The sequence below is a fragment of the Podospora anserina genome, chromosome 2, assembly GCF_000226545.1.
Source record: "Podospora anserina S mat+ genomic DNA chromosome 2, supercontig 2".
In the NCBI taxonomy this organism is placed as follows: domain Eukaryota; kingdom Fungi; phylum Ascomycota; class Sordariomycetes; order Sordariales; family Podosporaceae; genus Podospora; species Podospora anserina.
The window spans coordinates 4,214,782-4,231,007 of NW_001914858.1; the positions used below are offsets into that span (position 1 = coordinate 4,214,782).

At 53.1% G+C, this 16,226-nt stretch overlaps 5 protein-coding genes across 5 annotated transcripts; 3 read left to right on the forward strand and 2 right to left on the reverse strand.

Moving 5' to 3' along the window:
- Position 1: 1 nt before the first annotated feature.
- PODANS_2_12160 (uncharacterized protein) lies at positions 2–3,870 on the reverse strand (the record flags this gene model as incomplete). Its single annotated transcript, XM_001911997.1, has 2 exons — positions 2–3,660; positions 3,723–3,870. Coding segments are annotated over 2 exons (3,807 nt in total), but the record flags the coding sequence as incomplete, so codon positions are not given.
- A 603-nt stretch (positions 3,871–4,473) lies between these two features.
- PODANS_2_12170 (uncharacterized protein) lies at positions 4,474–6,705 on the forward strand (the record flags this gene model as incomplete). The annotated part of the gene is made up of 2 exons (XM_001911998.1): positions 4,474–4,657; positions 4,730–6,705. Coding segments are annotated over 2 exons (2,160 nt in total), but the record flags the coding sequence as incomplete, so codon positions are not given.
- A 2,646-nt stretch (positions 6,706–9,351) lies between these two features.
- PODANS_2_12180 (uncharacterized protein) lies at positions 9,352–10,240 on the forward strand (the record flags this gene model as incomplete). Its single annotated transcript, XM_001911999.1, has 3 exons — positions 9,352–9,553; positions 9,607–10,156; positions 10,216–10,240. 3 exons carry the CDS (start codon positions 9,352–9,354, stop codon positions 10,238–10,240), a joined length of 777 nt encoding a protein of 258 aa, XP_001912034.1.
- A 1,811-nt stretch (positions 10,241–12,051) lies between these two features.
- Positions 12,052–13,188, forward strand: PODANS_2_12190 (uncharacterized protein; the record flags this gene model as incomplete). The annotated part of the gene is made up of 1 exon (XM_001912000.1): positions 12,052–13,188. The coding sequence occupies one exon, from the start codon at positions 12,052–12,054 to the stop codon at positions 13,186–13,188; it is 1,137 nt and encodes a 378-aa protein (XP_001912035.1).
- A 1,103-nt stretch (positions 13,189–14,291) lies between these two features.
- Positions 14,292–15,906, reverse strand: PODANS_2_12200 (uncharacterized protein; the record flags this gene model as incomplete). Its single annotated transcript, XM_001912001.1, has 4 exons — positions 14,292–15,255; positions 15,319–15,367; positions 15,616–15,802; positions 15,877–15,906. The coding sequence occupies 4 exons, from the start codon at positions 15,904–15,906 to the stop codon at positions 14,292–14,294; spliced, it is 1,230 nt and encodes a 409-aa protein (XP_001912036.1).
- Positions 15,907–16,226: the final 320 nt, after the last annotated feature.

Genomic DNA, 16,226 nt, shown 5'->3' on the forward strand with positions numbered 1-16,226 from the left:
GTCTCACCAGATGTTCACCGTTTTGTCCTTCTACCCCCCACCTCCCCCCACCTGTAAATATCCCCCAAATTTCCCTTACAAGAAAATCCCCTCTATGAATTATTTTTTTAAAGTAGAAAAAAAGAAAATTCCCCCCCCCCCCCCCCCCCTCAGGATACTCAACTACAGCCCCCTTCTCCCGCACCCTCTCCACAAACTCAAACCCAACCCTCAAGTTCTCCGTCCCGCTCAGCGCCCTCGCAACCAACCCCTCACACCTCTCCGCCACCAACCTCCTGAGCCCACTCACCAAAAACTCTGCTATCGTCTCCACAGGCCAACCATCCGGTATCACCTCCAACACCTCCAAAATATCAAACCAGCCCCCGAATCTCTCCAGCAAATTCCCCGTGCGCTCCACCCTCTCCTCTGGGTCCTCCAACGCCAAAAACTCGCCGAGCAATGACTTGAAAAGTTGTACCTGCTCCTCGTACGTAGGCGGGAGGGAGCTATCGCTATCGCGGCGTTTGTTCCGACTACCAGGTGACAGCGCCGCGCCGCCACGGATACAGTACGAGACTGCAGTGTCGTAGTCTCCCAGGCGGTGGACTAACAACCGCAAGGCATCGCGATGTTGCCTTGCGCGGCCGGCGAGGATGATCGATTCTGGTACGAGGAGCTGATGGCGGAGTGTGTTGACCCCGTTGTTGTTGGAGTCTTCGTGACCGTTGGGTTGCGGGATGGTAGATAGCGAGTCGTCTATCCTGGCGCGGATGGCTGTCGCGTTGTAGTCGTGTCCACCGGATAGTAACTGGAGCAGCCGTAACCGGCTCTGCCAGACCTCGCTGTTGGGTGGGGTGTTGTCTGATAGGAAGCGGAGGTAAGTTGGTTTAGGGGGGTGGAGGGCACGGTAGGCTTCATAAGAGGCGGCGACCATCTCCCGGGTTTCTTCGGAGGACTGCAAGTCGGTGATGACGATGTCGAGGTAGTACGTGATGAGCTCGTTGACGTAGGCGGTATTGCCTTTGCCGAAGACGAGGTGCTCGAGGTAGTATGCCACTGCGTCAGGGGCTTCTTCTCGCAAGAGAGCGACGACTTGGCCATGCTCGAATCCGGGAAACCTCCCCTTTTCGTCTGCGAATACTTGAACACCGAGCTTGGGGTTGCGGGCGGCCAGCCAGATGGCATATTCCTGGACAAGAGCCTGGTTGCTGATGTTGGAGAGGTAGCTCCGGATCCGTTGCTCGCCATCCCCAAGCTCGCCGCCCTTGTCCTCTTCCCCTTCCATGATGCGTCTCCATGTTGCGAGAACTTCGCCTGCCATTTTCTTGTGTTGGTAGAGACGGCTGAGCACAAAAAGTCTCTGGTAGGTCTCTAGTAAGTCCACCGCGCGGTCGAAACAATCCACACCATGATCAACAAGATCATAAAGTTCCTTGCGGACAGAGCCGCTTCTTCCGAGCTGACCCAAGGGCGTTTCCTTGTCCAGCTCTAGAAGTACCACAAGAAGAGATGCATCAACAGTTCTGAAGACCTCATCAGATACGCTCCCAAACCCCTTCTTTTTCCTGGTTGCCGTGAGGAACCGGCGAAGAAACTGGAGGACATTAGACGCCAATGAACTGACGCCCTGATTCTCTAATCCATCCTGTTCACGGGATATATACTCCTCCACGACAGTTTTGATGCCCCCATATATCCAGATTCCTCGTCTGCTGACAATGATCTCGTTCCGGAGAGCGGGTATAAGCGACAAGACAACTCTAGCGTCCAAGTCGCCATCAAGAAGATGCTCTTCCATTGCTGCCGTCTGACCTTCAGTGAAAGGTGTCTCTGTCGACGTCAGAAAAGCAACAAGAAGCATGACGCTAGCCCGCTGCTTGATATACCCCAGCGTCAAAAATTCAAGCTCCATCTTCGGTTCCCGCCCCTTTATAGTCTCTAAAAGTGAGAATATCCGTAATCTGGTTTCAAGCGTGGTTGGCTGAGACTGCTGCTCCCGTGATGCTGCTGCGTCCAAGGCAGCCTCTAATTGCACAAGCAGAGGATTTCGAACCGCCCACCATATATTCGCCCCAGCCCATACGGCTAGTCTGGATGAGGTCTTCGCCAGCCTCCGGACAAAGTCCTCGCCTTCTTTATTGCGATTAGTCTCCCATTCTGGTGGGAGCACCTCGTCATCCGACTCGTCACGGTTGAAGAGTTCTTGTTCCTGTGTTAGCCGTTGAAGGGAAAGCGCGGTGCGGGAGTCGTTACTTTTTAGCGATACCGTTGGTGTGGTAGATTGTCCCCTGAATGGCGAGAATCGTCTCTGGCACAGCCGCTGTACAATCTGCTCAAAGTGCATCTCCTCGCTCTGCAGCAGAGAGCGGATGCCTATGGGTGTATTTCCTGGCGCCTCGTTCGAAACTGTGTTGTCCACCTCCAACCACCATTTTTCTGGCTCGTCCTCGCCAACATTCACATCAAAGCGTTGAATTTCCAGCCCATTATGCAACCCATCCTCGAGCTCTTTAGCCATGGACGCAAGAACATAGCCTTCCTCTGCCTCACCAAGAGATGGGCGTGATGATGACGGGTCAATAAGTCCACCATCAACCACAATTTCACGTGGATACCTGTCGAATTCCAACGTCGGCCTTGTTGGATCACCGTCGAGATTCACAAACATGCCAATACCCGGGTCAAGAGGGCCGGTGCCCGTCACGAGAAGAAACTCTTCTGTGGTTGGTGATACTATGAGAGGTTTCAACAATACAGTCTCAGGCCTTGCTGGTGACATTGTTCGGGAAGGTGGATTTGCACCGGCAGCTTGTGCTGCTGATACCGCCTGGGGCTGCGGTGATCGGTTCTGCTGGGCCCGATTTGGGCCATCTTCTCCTGGCGCCGGGCTGCGCGTCGGTGTTGGCGCATCCGTATCTTGGAAGACAGGATCTTCAGTTTCCCCTTGCCGTCGTTGTATACCCCTCGAGATGAAATCGCCCAAGCTTGTGCTCCTAGAATGCCCATGTGCATCAGTAGGTGGCCGAGGCGAGGCCGTAGAAGCACTCCTGAAAAGACCTCCATCTGGCGGCCCAGCAATGTTTTGGGCCTGCCCGAAGGGACCTCCTGGCTGTGAGTCGTCAAGTGATGATATGCTCATGAGCGGGATCTTCAGCTGCCGGTCGATATCCACCAATGCATAGCTTCTCGAGTCCGCCACACATGCAAACGAGTCCCTACGTACAGATAGTGTGCTCCCGGCATAGTCGATGGTTCGGTATACACGTGGAGCATCATCTCCAATCCTCACTACTCTGATCTTGCGGTTCAAGTGCAGTAGTATCGTAACAGATCCTGATTTGTCGTGCCCCGGCCCAGTCAAGTCCTCGTTCAGATCAACTCCACCGATCCAATTGCAATTCCTGACCGTGGTTCCAAATACTGGGCTTAGTTCTGGAAGTGAATAGAATGATACGGTTGAGTTGCACAACACACATGCCTTGGCGACGCGGGGCAGCAGGAGAATCTGCTGGACACCAGGCCGTGAGCCATTCGATGAGCCGTTGGTATCTGAGGATGCTGGTTTCAGTCGCGAGGCGAGAATAAACGTGGGATTTTGGTTCGAGTCGGCGGGGTCTGGTGGGATGCCAAAGAAGTGAAGCAATTCAGAAGCAGTAGTGCCAACATAGAGGTTTCCGTCTGATGATTGGAGACAGTGTCAGCTGCTAATCCACACAGAGGCTGGTACTGGAATAGCGTACCCAAGTATTCCACGCAGTTGATCTGGATATCCTCCTCGTCACCATTTTCTGACAGGGGGACGCCATGGAGCAGCGGGCGCAAATCGAAGGGTCCTATACCAGGCGGCGCTGTGGTTGCCCTGTGGTTCCTGTGCCGTTCAGATGCCATGGCCTCTCGCGCGACATCGTCGCCGTTTCTGGGAAGATGCTGCGAATACAGTAGGCACCGGTGGTCGTCAACACCCTCGTATCGTCGTTATATCGAGAAACTTGCTACGGAGAGGCTGACTTCTTGATGTGCCTTGTGGCAGGAAGCTTCCAAGTAGGAGTGCGCCCATTGCACCCCTGTAGCTCACCTGCCAGGTCCCACACATGGGGCTGGGGTGACGAAGCTCCCCCAACTGCATGGAACGGCCCCACGGCTCGGGCCAAAGTCTTGGCGCCTCACACAGTCCCTGAGCGGCCACCTTTCCAGCTGTTCAGCAGCCGAAACATCAACCTCCAAACCATAACAACATTAATGCTTGCCACACCTCAACACGGCATCCGCTGCCGTCCCCGATAGCTAATCTAGTAATCGCGCCTACAAACACCACGTAATGGCAGAAGACACCCCATCAGAAGCTCCCGCCGCGGCGGCTGCCACCGCGCCGGCGACCACGACGACGACAACGTCAACCAATGAATCAGTCAACAAGTTCCAAAACGCTATCTCGCAATGGAGAAGTAGGCTCATTTCTAGATTCCGAGTTTGAAATCAGCACGTGTCTGACTTGCTGCTCCATCAGGTCTCGATTTCACGAGCCTTGTCTCGACCCTCGACAACACAGCCTCCGAAATCGTTGCCTACCAGCGAGACTCGACAGTACAGAGAAAAGACCTTGCGTCAAAGACCAAAGAATTCCGAAAGCTGGATGATGCGAGCAAGCTTTCTGAAGTCAAGGGTTTGCTAAAGGGTAAGTTGGGATTTTGGTGTTTTGGTCCTGGCTCAAGGGAGGAAGTTGGGGGCTAACAGGGACTCTGCTCAGCTTACCAGACGTTCATTGATCTTCTAACCAACCATTCGAAATCTGTCAACTCGGCCTTTTTGCACGCCTATACCTCCCTATCCGAAGCTCCCGATCCGTACCCATTGCTCGAGGCCTCGGTCGATTCTATGCTGGTGTCTGAAGACACCTTACCAAAGCTTAGTCAGGAGAACGAACACCTTCAGAAAACAGTGTCAAGCTTGACTGCCCAGCTCGAAGAGACCGAAACGAGACTGCAAACAGAGCGCGACTTGAGGAAGGGGTTGGAAGAGAACTTGGAGACCAAGGTCAAGGAGGTTGAGGCATCCTGGACTGCGGTGCTGGAGGAGAAGCAGGACAACTGGGCTGCCAAGGAGAAGGCGTTGGAGGACAAGGTCGAGAACCAGGATCGTCTTTTGAACGAGATCAAGGCCAGCTATGAAGTCAACCAGCGGTTGGGCAAGGGCGATGGAGAGGAGGGTCAAGGGGGCCATGTCACGAGCGCAGAGCTGGAGATGGTGCACTCGGATTTGGAGCGCACCAGCGCACGGCTTGCCGAGGTTGAGGCTCGCAACGAGCAGATGAGGCTGGAGCTGGCTCAAGCCAAGTCACAGGTTCCTACACAAGCTGCAATTTCATTGGAAGACGACCCCGGGTATATGAGGATGAGATCAGAGAATTCATCACTTATTCGAAAGCTGGAGGCGGCGCGCGTGGATAAGGAAGGGCTCAAGCGAGGTCTCGATACTAAACTGCGCGCTTTGGAGCGTGAAGTTGGCTTACTCAAAGAAGAGCGAGACAGTTTGAAGGCCAAGGTGCAAAAATGGAGTGATTATGACGAAGTAAAGCAAGAGCTGGAAGTGCTGAAGAGCATCGAGTTTGCCACTGGCGATGATGACGAAGTACGAGACATGTCCACAGACCAGAGCGGCGGACAAGGCAAAGGCACCCTTGAGCAGCTCCTTCTTGCGCGCAACAAGAAGCTGAGCGACGAACTCACCATTCTCCGAGTGTCACACCAAGACCTTCAATCCAGGCTCCAAAACCTCCAAGAGGAGCTCTCCCGGACCAATGCTGAGCTGGAGAAGTCCCAGAACCTCAACGAAAAGCTCGAAAACGAGCTCTCGACCATCCAAGCCGAGGCACCCAACGCGTTTCCTTCAGGCGCTTCCGTAGCAGGGACCTACGTCAGCCGTTACGCACCTTCAATGGCGCCAGGCCGAAGACCAGGCGGAGGCAATGGGCGCACCTCCCCCACCTCCTCCATCATCAGCGGGTTCAACCCCGGCGGAGGCGGCTTTGAAGACAGACCCACGGGCGGCAGCAGCGGCGGTGGCATCCTACCCATGATCACGGCCCAGCGTGACCGCTTCAAGAAGCGCAACGCCCAGCTCGAGCAAGAACTAAACGAAACCCACAAAACGGTCTCGCAGCTCCGTCAGGAAATCGCCGCTCTGCAACGCGACAATTTGAATCTTTATGAGAAAACCCGCTACGTATCTACTTACAACCGTGCCGGGCCAGCGGTGGGGGCTTTGACGTCGTCGTCATCGGCCTATTCCAACCCGAACCCAAGTTCGGTGTCTATCGGTGGAGGAGGAGGGGGCGCACAAAGCCCGGGGATAGCGCTGGACCGGTACCGCAAGGCGTACGAGTCTAATATCTCTCCGTTTGCGGCGTTTAGGGGGAGGGAGTCGGCGAGGGCGTATAGGGGGTTGAGTTTCCCCGAGAGGGTGGTGTATTCGGTCACGAGGATGGTGCTGGCCACGAGGGCGAGCAGGAATTTGTTTGCGGTTTATTGTGTTGTTTTGCATATGATGGTGTTTTATAGCTTGTTTTGGATGGGGACGGGGGATGTGGATAGGCGGGTTGTTGCGGCGGCGGCGGTGGAGGTTGCGAGGAATTTGGGGGGTGCGGCGGAGGATGTTGGGGATGGAGGAGGAGGGGGGAGTGGAGGGGGGACGGGGAGTTTGTCGGAACAGGGGTTTCAGACCTGATGATGGTGAGGTGGTGATGGTGGGAAGGTTTGGTGATCACTTTACAAGAGTTGGCGGTGTAGATGCGAGTCTGCTGGCCGTGAGAATGAACGACAGGCTGATGACGTGTATGTGTGGTAGTATACACGCGTCACGATTCTTTGGATTTAATCTTTAGACACCTTGATAACAGCGAGAATTGGCATGCAAATCACGGTTTGGCAAGTCCGGAGCCCAAGGAGTTGGCTGCGGACTATTGGGCCGAGGGCGGTTGCGGGAGGAAGAGGTGTGGTCGGTAGACTCCGGCGGGCGGCTGGATGATGCTCGGAACCGGAGATTGGCTGTGTTGGAAGGCTTTCTTGGTTGCACTGCGGTTTATGTGTGTGGGCCTGGAAAAGATGATGGGTGGCCTCATGTGGCGTCGTACTGTTGTACCATATCATTTTCCTTAACAAGTTGTGAAAAGGGAAGGAGGTTTGATAATGGGACGGTGGGCGAAAGGTAGAAGAGATATGTTACCATGTTGTAATGAGTTTCTTGAGTATGGGTAACAATTTAGACCAGATTTGAAGGCTGGTGTTACAGTTTTGTGTGTTTGGGCTGTGTCCTGGTCCCTGGTGCTCGTGGGACTTGTATCTTCGGAACCAAGCTGAGCTCAGGCAACAAATGACCCTCGAATTCCCAGGTTCAAATCCCGTCTTTCCCAGGACAAGAAAATTTGTCTTTCTCCTCGGACTATTCAACCTTCCAAGAATCAAGGCATCTGCGGATGTGTCCAATATGTATGTGCCTGTGTGTGCGGTCCTGTGGACGACTTGCCCAAAGTCATAGTGGGACTCAGCCAATCAAATCCCAGCATTCCCCTTACACAATTCGCCCGTCTGTTGTACAAGCGGCAGACAGTAGCTCGCTTGGATTTTAAACGCTGGCCAACTCTGCGGCCTGGTCTTCCATCCCGAGTGAGGTTGCGTTTTCCCGGCTTTCATGTCCCGTGGGCGCGTGGAACGGGCGGACTCAAGGTCGAGGAAGGTGGCCCATTACCTTGAGTTCGGTAGAGATGTCAGTGTGGAAGGTGTAAACGGTTGGCCATCGGGTTGCAGGAGAGCCAAGCTTCTCTCCCGCGGCTAGGGACTTGCGGGGAGGTCATCACCAATTGAATGCTCTTGGAATTATTCCCCATCGGAAGATTCCGCTGGTTGGATTTTGTGGTCTTCTGCAGGTTGTTGAAACGAAACAAAAGAAGCATGCAGAGCAACTGCATCGTGAGTTGTTCGGATTTTCCTATCTTACGCTGGAATGAATCCCTCAAGGAGGCATGATTGGCATCCAGAAATCTAAAAGAACGCCGGATACTGAAGCTTCCGTGAGCACTCCTTCCATCGACAAGGAAGGAGACTGTTGGCAGCGCAAAAATAGGCGCGGACGCGCAGAAAGAAATCTGGTGAAGCAGATTTGCCCAGAAATTTACCCGCGATTTTGGTCGTTAAAGGAGGGGGAAGGTAATCTGGATAGGCGACCTTCCGTATGCAACATTGACGGCGAGGGAAGACGGCTGTTGGACAGCAGGGTCGACCGAAGAGAGCTAAATAGATGAAAGGGTGCACCGGCGGCTAAAAGCTTGGTGTTGACAGGGGAAGACACGGAAGGTATTTTGGGTAAAAATAGCTGTGCCGCGGTGTAAGCCAGCCAATGAGGTGAGTAAGAATGTGGGTTAATAAAAGTGATTGCATGCCATAGCGGGCAAATTTTCCCAATATTGCCTTTGGGGGGTGGAAGATCATTAGGTGTACGCCTCACGCCCTTCTAGAATTTCGAGATTTGTCCCAATGTTTGGGAGATCATCGTTGAAGTTGTTAGAGTTGTCGCTGGTCTTGTGGGTAAAGGGAATTAGTGGATAGTAGATTCCGATGAGCCGGATGATCAACGATGGAATGCCCAAGACAGGGACTGTCTCCATGTTGTTAAACGGTGGTGGGATGAGGTCTGCCAGGGACATCAATTTACACGCTCCACACACCCCTCATTGCCAAGGGTGTTTGAATTAACTCTGGTGGAAGCGCACGGTCCCAGCGCTTGCAAGACGGGCGGCCAGGGTCTGACAGACAGGGGTTATCCAACCCCTCCAATGTCGATGTCGATCTCCATCAACCATTCAGAAGACAGCATCCCACCTCTGAGCATGTCTTGTCGTCGTCGTAACTGGGTCTTCGGCGGCTGCTCATCGGGACCAGCGACTACGTGCGTCTTCGGCCACGGCACCGGGGGCACACGTCTTTCTCTTCCCGCCTCCCGCCTTGCCAAATATGGGAAGGACGGGTGCTACCCTCCAGCATATCGAGGCGGTTGGCCGGCCTTTGTGCGCGCCTGTTGTTTCTCGTGGCTTTTGTATATAGCCCATCTTGTTTCCCCAATGATGGCGTTCGTGATCTGCTCTACACCACATCCCCTTGCATGAAACATCTGGTCTAGTTCAGACCTTGTTTTCCTTTTCAGTTTTCCATATCTTTCTTTGGTCTCTCTGCTTGGGTTTCTCTTTTGGGTTTCCTTTCTTTCTTTGTGATACCCATCGACGACCAGACTCGGCTTATTCAATAGTCGATCTACCATACCATACAACTCCACCAATCGAGCTCACCTTCTACTCCCACCACCAGCACACAAATCACCATGCGCTGCCCACTCCTCCTAGTCCCTGCGCTCAGCGCTTCTACCTGGGCAGCTCCCGCTTTCCCCAAATTCACCGCCGCTCTTGCTCCCAATATCCAGGCCATCTCAGATTACTTCAACATCCTGGCGACCAAGGTCCAAGAAAACCGGGCAGCAGGGTCGGCACCTATCTGCGACCTTTCAAAGCTTTCTCTTCCAATCGGTAAGAGCATCACGCACTCGGCAGTTCTGTGAGACATACTAACCCAACAACAGAGGCTGAACCCCTTGGTCAACCAACACCTGGTCTCTACCTCAAGCATGTCGCGATTGGCCGCGGAACACAAAACTACACATGCGATCTCAGCAACTCCACTGCCGTGCCACAAGCATTCGGCGCCCTTGCCACCCTTTACAACGCCTCATGTGTCACATCAGCCTTTCCTGACGTGAGCGCCATGCTTACCCGCGCGTCACTGCACTTTGATGTTGCCGACAATGACGCTCTTCAAAGACTCGCCCCCGCGGATCTCCCCGTAAGCGGCATCCACTACTTTACCGACGGCACCACCCCTTTCTTCGGCCTAGATACCCCCCAATGGCACCTGGGCGAGGGCACCTTCGGCAAGAACGCCAGCACTGCGGCGCCGCTGACTGCCGCCAAGGGCAAGAAGGGAGAGGCTGCTGTTCCATGGCTCAGACTGGCAGCCAAGGGTACCAACACTGGTGGTCTTCAAGAGGTCTATCGTCTTGAGACTGTCGGTGGCAGCGCTCCTGCAACTTGCAAGGGGATGCCAGCGTCGTTTGAGATTCAATATTCCACACAGTGAGTAGCCCTCAAGGTTCTCAAGAAACACTAAATCAGTAAAACTAACTTTGAAATAGATACTGGTTCTACGCCTCTTCATAAACAGAAGCCAACCAGAGGGAATGATATGATGAAGATTGTACTTATATCGGAGGACCTTTTGTTCCATTGCACATACCTTTTCTTTTCGTTTTTCTGCTTCTTCATTTTTGGGCGTTCACGGCGCCCGGTTGGCCAATATTTTTGGGGCCTTTGGGGATCTTCAAGGCATATTATCGCTCGTTCTGGCCTTACATAAAGGGGAAAGGGAAGGGAGTTGCTTGCCAGGAGCAAACTAAATTACAGAAGCTTGGTTGGAGGATATAACAGCTACTTATTTGCTTGACAAGGGCAGTAAGGAGACAGGAATACTAGTAAATAGTTTAATACCCCCACTGGCTGAAAGCCGTTCACATCATCGGCTATGCTTCTTTGTCGCTGACTGTGACATTCATGCTGTGTGGTTCTGAGAATGATAGATGTACTGGTACAAATCATCCTCGAAGAATATTGACAAGCATGGACAATAGCTAACCAGCCGGAGGACTACATTGCCGTGATACCGTGAAACGGCACACTACCTTTCTGCTTTTTGTTGGAGATGTGGTGCCGACATTGTGAATGAAATCGCTTAGTTTGTGATGACTGAAGGAGGTGATATTCGCTAAGGCTAAGGGTTATATCATGACTAAACCTGGTTTAGCTCACGGAAGGCGGACAGACAGACGCGTGCATAATGCACTGTCGATCAGGGAACAAGGTGTTTCTGGTCGGTTGACTGGCGGGGGGTGTATATGAGATGGAGATATGGGTTTCAAGAGGAGCGAATGGATATGGGTTGGGGGTGTGAAGTTGGTGCGAGTGTGAGTGAGAAGAGTCAGGTACGTGATGACTAGGTGTGTATGAGCTGGTGGTGAGTGAGAGGTTGATTCAGACGCTATGAGTGATCAAGTAGGTGATTGATTTACTAGAGACTTTGAATGCCAACCAAGAAAGAGACATATCAAAACGTGCCAACTATTTATCTGATGGAGCCAGCCTAAGAAATATTGACCCTATACATTTTGAAAGAAATTTGATTGATTACCGGTGGTGTAATGAGGTTGAAAGAAGCACGACCCAAGTCACGTGAGTGTTCCTGTAAGCTGAGCCTGCAGACCCTTTCTGCTCCAGATGCCTGACGCTCATTGGCCAGTCTGGAAAAACTGGGCTTTTGACCCTGAGGCCTACAACAGACCAACATGGTGCCTGCCTATTGCTTTGATGAAGGCTACACTAAAAGAAAGGGACGACGGAGGCTTATCGACGATAAGCAGGAAAGATAGCCCCAAGGACTGATCATCTGGTCTGCAACCGATATCGTTCAATCAGGTCGCTCCTGCCTATGAACTGTGAATCAGGTTTTTCTTTTCTAGAATGATAAGACGGCAAACAAACCCTCTGCTTGCCAACCTTCTCGACCGAGCATCTCAACCACAGCAACTCTTTTTGCCAATCCGAGTTTTTGATAACAGTAACAGACTGCTATCATTGCATTCTTCTCAAGAACTCCGACTTAACTCAAAGCCATATTTCATTGGCAATATCCATCAGAGTCGAGGTTTGAGCAAATCGGCTCGAGAAAGGCCCGATCGCAAATCGACTTCTCAGAAAGGTTCACTATCTGGCAAAGGGGAATCGCTGTTGTCTTCATCACCCACATCACAACTATCAACAAGACCACTGTCTTTGTTGTCATCACAGAATTGTAAGTCACACCACGCCAGCACTCACTTCATTCATTGCTGACCGGATCAGGGTACACCGAACCACCAGCTCCGGCTACAGAGAGCAATCACCCAACTGTTGACACCTCCAAATCTGGATCAGCTACTATGGATCAAAATCCAGGCTATCAAGGGTTCAGCCAAGGTTGGTCCAATGGCCTGAACCCATCTGCACCTTCCTTCGACCTCAACTCTGCCGAAGGTCAGGCTTATCAACAGCCACCAGCCCAGTTTGATTCCGTTCCCAGATATCGCCACCCCAACGCTCAGCCCAGTCCTGATTCTAGCCCCATAAATAGCCAGCGCTCTCACAACAAAAAGAAGAACAAGCGTAACCGCAAAGGCCAAAGCGAAGGCGGCGGCACCGGAGGCGAGTACCTCACCCCCCGTCAAAGACGAAAAGCTGCCCGAGGAGCAGACCCAAACCAGCCCCCAGTCGGCGGTGGTGGTGGTCCCAACCAACTCCCAAACAGCAACCTTCCCCCCAAACCCCCTCCCGGCCTCTCCCGAGACATGGACAGAGCTCGCCTACCGGCGCAATCAACCCTTCCCGACCTCCTACCTTTTGCCCCATCCGCAGAGTCAGGCGGCGTTCCCGTTCCTACGGAAGCCTACCTCGCCCGCGCCAACATACCCCCTGCCCCTTCCCCCTCTCCGCACTCATTACTCCTCGTCATCGACCTCAACGGCACCCTCCTTCATCGACCCCACTCTAGGAGATCTGACCACTACATTCGCCGTCCTCATGCGGAGAAATTCGTGACGTACTGTATCGACACATTTTCCGTCGTCATCTGGTCTTCTGCCCGACCAGAAAACGTGGAAAAGATGTGCAGGGATTTACTGACGGACGACCAAAAGCAGAGGGTTCTGGCCATGTGGGGAAGGGATAAATTCGGGTTGACGGCTAAGGACTACAACAGAAAGGTACAGGTGTATAAACGGCTGGAGACGGTGTGGGGGGATCAGCATATCAACCCCTCTGGAATGTGGCACCAGGGGAACACGGTGCTGATTGATGATTCGAAGGAAAAGGCGAGGAGCGAGCCGCACAATGCGGTGACGTTGCCGGAGTTCACGGGGAATAAGGAGGGGAGATGGGAGGGGCAGGTGTTGCCGGCTGTGCATAATTACTTGAACGAGCTGGCCAAGACGGAGGATGTGAGCAGGCTTATGAGGGTTCATCCGTTTAGAATGCCTATGAATAGGGAGGAGAAGCCTATGAATGGGGAGGACGAATTTTAGGAGATGGGGGCTTGGGTGGATGTGGGGGAAGGGGTTTGGAGGGGGGTGTATAGGTGGAACGGGAGACCTGGGAAGAGGACGACGGGGCAGAAAGAGCAGAGCTACATGAAGGTGGCGAAGTGGAGCAAGAGGCTGGACAAGGCCATGCCGTAGGGGAGGTACGTGACGGGCTGCATACCGGAGGTGAGGAACCATCATCAGCTGCCTTGCAAGGTCCTCAATGGGGATGGTACACCTCGGAAGGTTGAGGAGGGGGAAGTTGGCGAGTTGGATGAGCTTGTGCAGAGCCTGTACCTCATCTTGCCGCGGCGGAGAAGACAGAAGCCGTTTAATCACTGTATGAATAACAAGAACGTGACGGTGCTGTAGACAGCGGGTAGGGGAAGAGAGGGCAATAGAGATAAAAATAGCGGTTGTAGTGTAAATCAACAAGCGTATATTCATACGGCATGCCCTGGAGAAAGATAACTGGTGCTGCGAGTCTGTAAAACTTGTAGTTGTGGTTAATTTGCAGAAGAACGTAGTCTCGAAAAATAGTTGATAGGCCTCAAAGATAGCTGGGATGCATGACTTGCTTTTGCAGTGCCAGTTATATTGTCTGCAGCGTGATATAGGTAGAGGAATAGAGAAAGATCATGATAAAAGCGGTAGTGTGATAAGCAAGTGTTTAAAAGGAGAGGGGGAATGGTTGGAGGGAGTGTATTACCTAAATTGTACATTCATTAGTCACATACCATACCAAGAATGCTTCCAACATCTCTATCAAATCCCTGTCATGCTAAAAAGCATCGCAGGCACTGCCGAGTCACCACGGTATCTCAATATTTCTGAATGTTTTTGTTTTTGTTTTTCTTGACTAATTTTGATACTTTACACGACAAAACAAACTGGAATCAAAGAACTTTATTCTGGACGCAGTAGCAAGTGTCTAGCTTAGTCGACGCTCATCAGCGACCTGACTATTGGCGATATCAAATCACACATGAACCAAATGGGCTCAGAACCCGTCCCGTAATTCCCCGTCCAACCCATTCATCAGTCATGTCCCATAGTCTAGCACACCACCTCTGCCGGCCCGAAATGCGCTTGAAATTTTTGGTTGTTTATTTGAAAACCTTGCCAGAGGCGTGGGGGTACTCCTTGCCGTTCTCGACAATGGGCTTCTCCCAGGTCCACTGAGCATCCACGTACTCGCGGTCCTCGGGCTTGGAGGGGTCGAGCTTGGTGAACTCGTAGCTCTCATAATCGGGAGCGACGTCAAAGACGGGGACGTAGTCGTCACCGCGGATGACGAAAGCACCCTCGATGATGGAGTCGTTGTTGGTGCCGTAGACGGAGGCGCAGCCGAAGAGGTACTTGCGGGAAGCCTCGAGGCGGGTGTTAAGGCCACCGATGAGGTTGTTGGACATGAAAGTCAGGGTAAGCTCATCGTTGTACTTGTAACGGCACTTCCAGATGGAGTACTCGTTGAAGGGAACGTTCTCCCAGAACCACTTTAGGGCCTCGGGGGTGTCAACGTTGGAGTACTGACGCTTCCACTCATCAAGAGGGAAGGTGGCCTTGGGAAGGGCCTCAAGGGGGTGCTTGGGCTTGGGGGCCTCAGCGGGCTCCTCGGCAGCAGGAGCAGCGGGCTTGGGGGCAGCCTTGGGGGCAGCGGGCTTGGGAGCCTCGGCCTTCTTGGGAGCGACGTTGGTCAACTTGGGGGCATCAAGAAGAGCGAACTCGGGGGCAACAGCCGAGTAGATAGGCTGGTTGTAGACAGTAGAGTACCAACGGGTGACGTTGGGGTACTTTTGCTGGAACTCCTTGCCGAAGAAGTACTCGAAGCCGCGGGCGATCAAGCCAGTGGCGAAGAGATCGGCGAGGGTGATGCGCTCACCGACAAGGTAAGTGTTGTTGGCGAGGTGAGCATCGACAACGGCGATGACGGCGAGGGTCTCCTTCTCAGCCTCGTCAACAGCCTTCTTGTTGTAGGTGGTCTTGCCGAGGAGAGGGCGGAACCAGTTGCCGAGCTTGGGGAGGACCTCGCTGTTGAAGAAGGACATCCACTTGAGGATGGAAGCATAGCTGCAAACATGAGATGTTAGCAATCTGGTTTGCGGTGTATTCCGAGTCTGGGTTTTGACTTACTCCTGCTTGGTCTTGCCGAGGAGAGTGGTCTTTTCGTTCTGGGAGGCGACTGTATCATCTGTTAGCTACAGGTATCCAGACCCATATTGCGAAAGCAGACAAAGAAGTGAAAAAAGAAAGCAATCAGAAGTTAGAAACCAGTTCAACACGGTTATTCAGATAGGGATAACTGTTAAAGAATGTCTAGGTCATCAGGTTGTAGAGGGCAGGAGAGGCTACACCGGACAGGATGTCGCCAAAGGGAGCTGGAAATGGAAAGCGGGGCAATATCGCCATCGAAGCCTGAATACCACATACCATAGATGGCGATGGCAATGCACTCGGTGAGAGTGAAGCCGTCAGCGCCGACGAAGGCGGGGACCTTCTTGAGGGGGTTGGCCTTGGTGAACTCCTCGGTAGGCTGGGCGAGGTCAGTCTCAACCTCCTGGAGGTCGAGGCCGTTGGCCTTCGCGACGGCGCGGATGGCCGTGGAGCGGGGGTTGCCCTGAGTCACCCCATCATGTTAGTTATTGAGCAGCCTTCACAGAAAAGGACATCTCTAGCGGGAGATGGGCTTACCGGGTATGTGAAGAGCTTTCCGAATGCCATCTTTGCTGCGGTGCTAGCTGTCTGGCTGGATGTGAAGGTTCGGAGAGGGGAATTGGGTTGGAGGGGAGTCAAGGCGACAATGTGCGAAGGGTAATAAAATTTATCTGGCGGGGTAGATTGTTCTGGTGGGGTGTGTCCCTGCTGCTTTGCTAAGCCATTTCTGGCAGGCAGTGAATACATGCGGGCGTGTGTGCGGGACACTGGGTGCTCAGGCCACGCTGCCCAACCCGCGAGGCTGAGAGGTCGATGCCCGCCGCTTTGTGAACGGGCATGTAAAGAGGTGGCCCGAGCTCCCGGCTCAATCACCAACGACTGGAAAA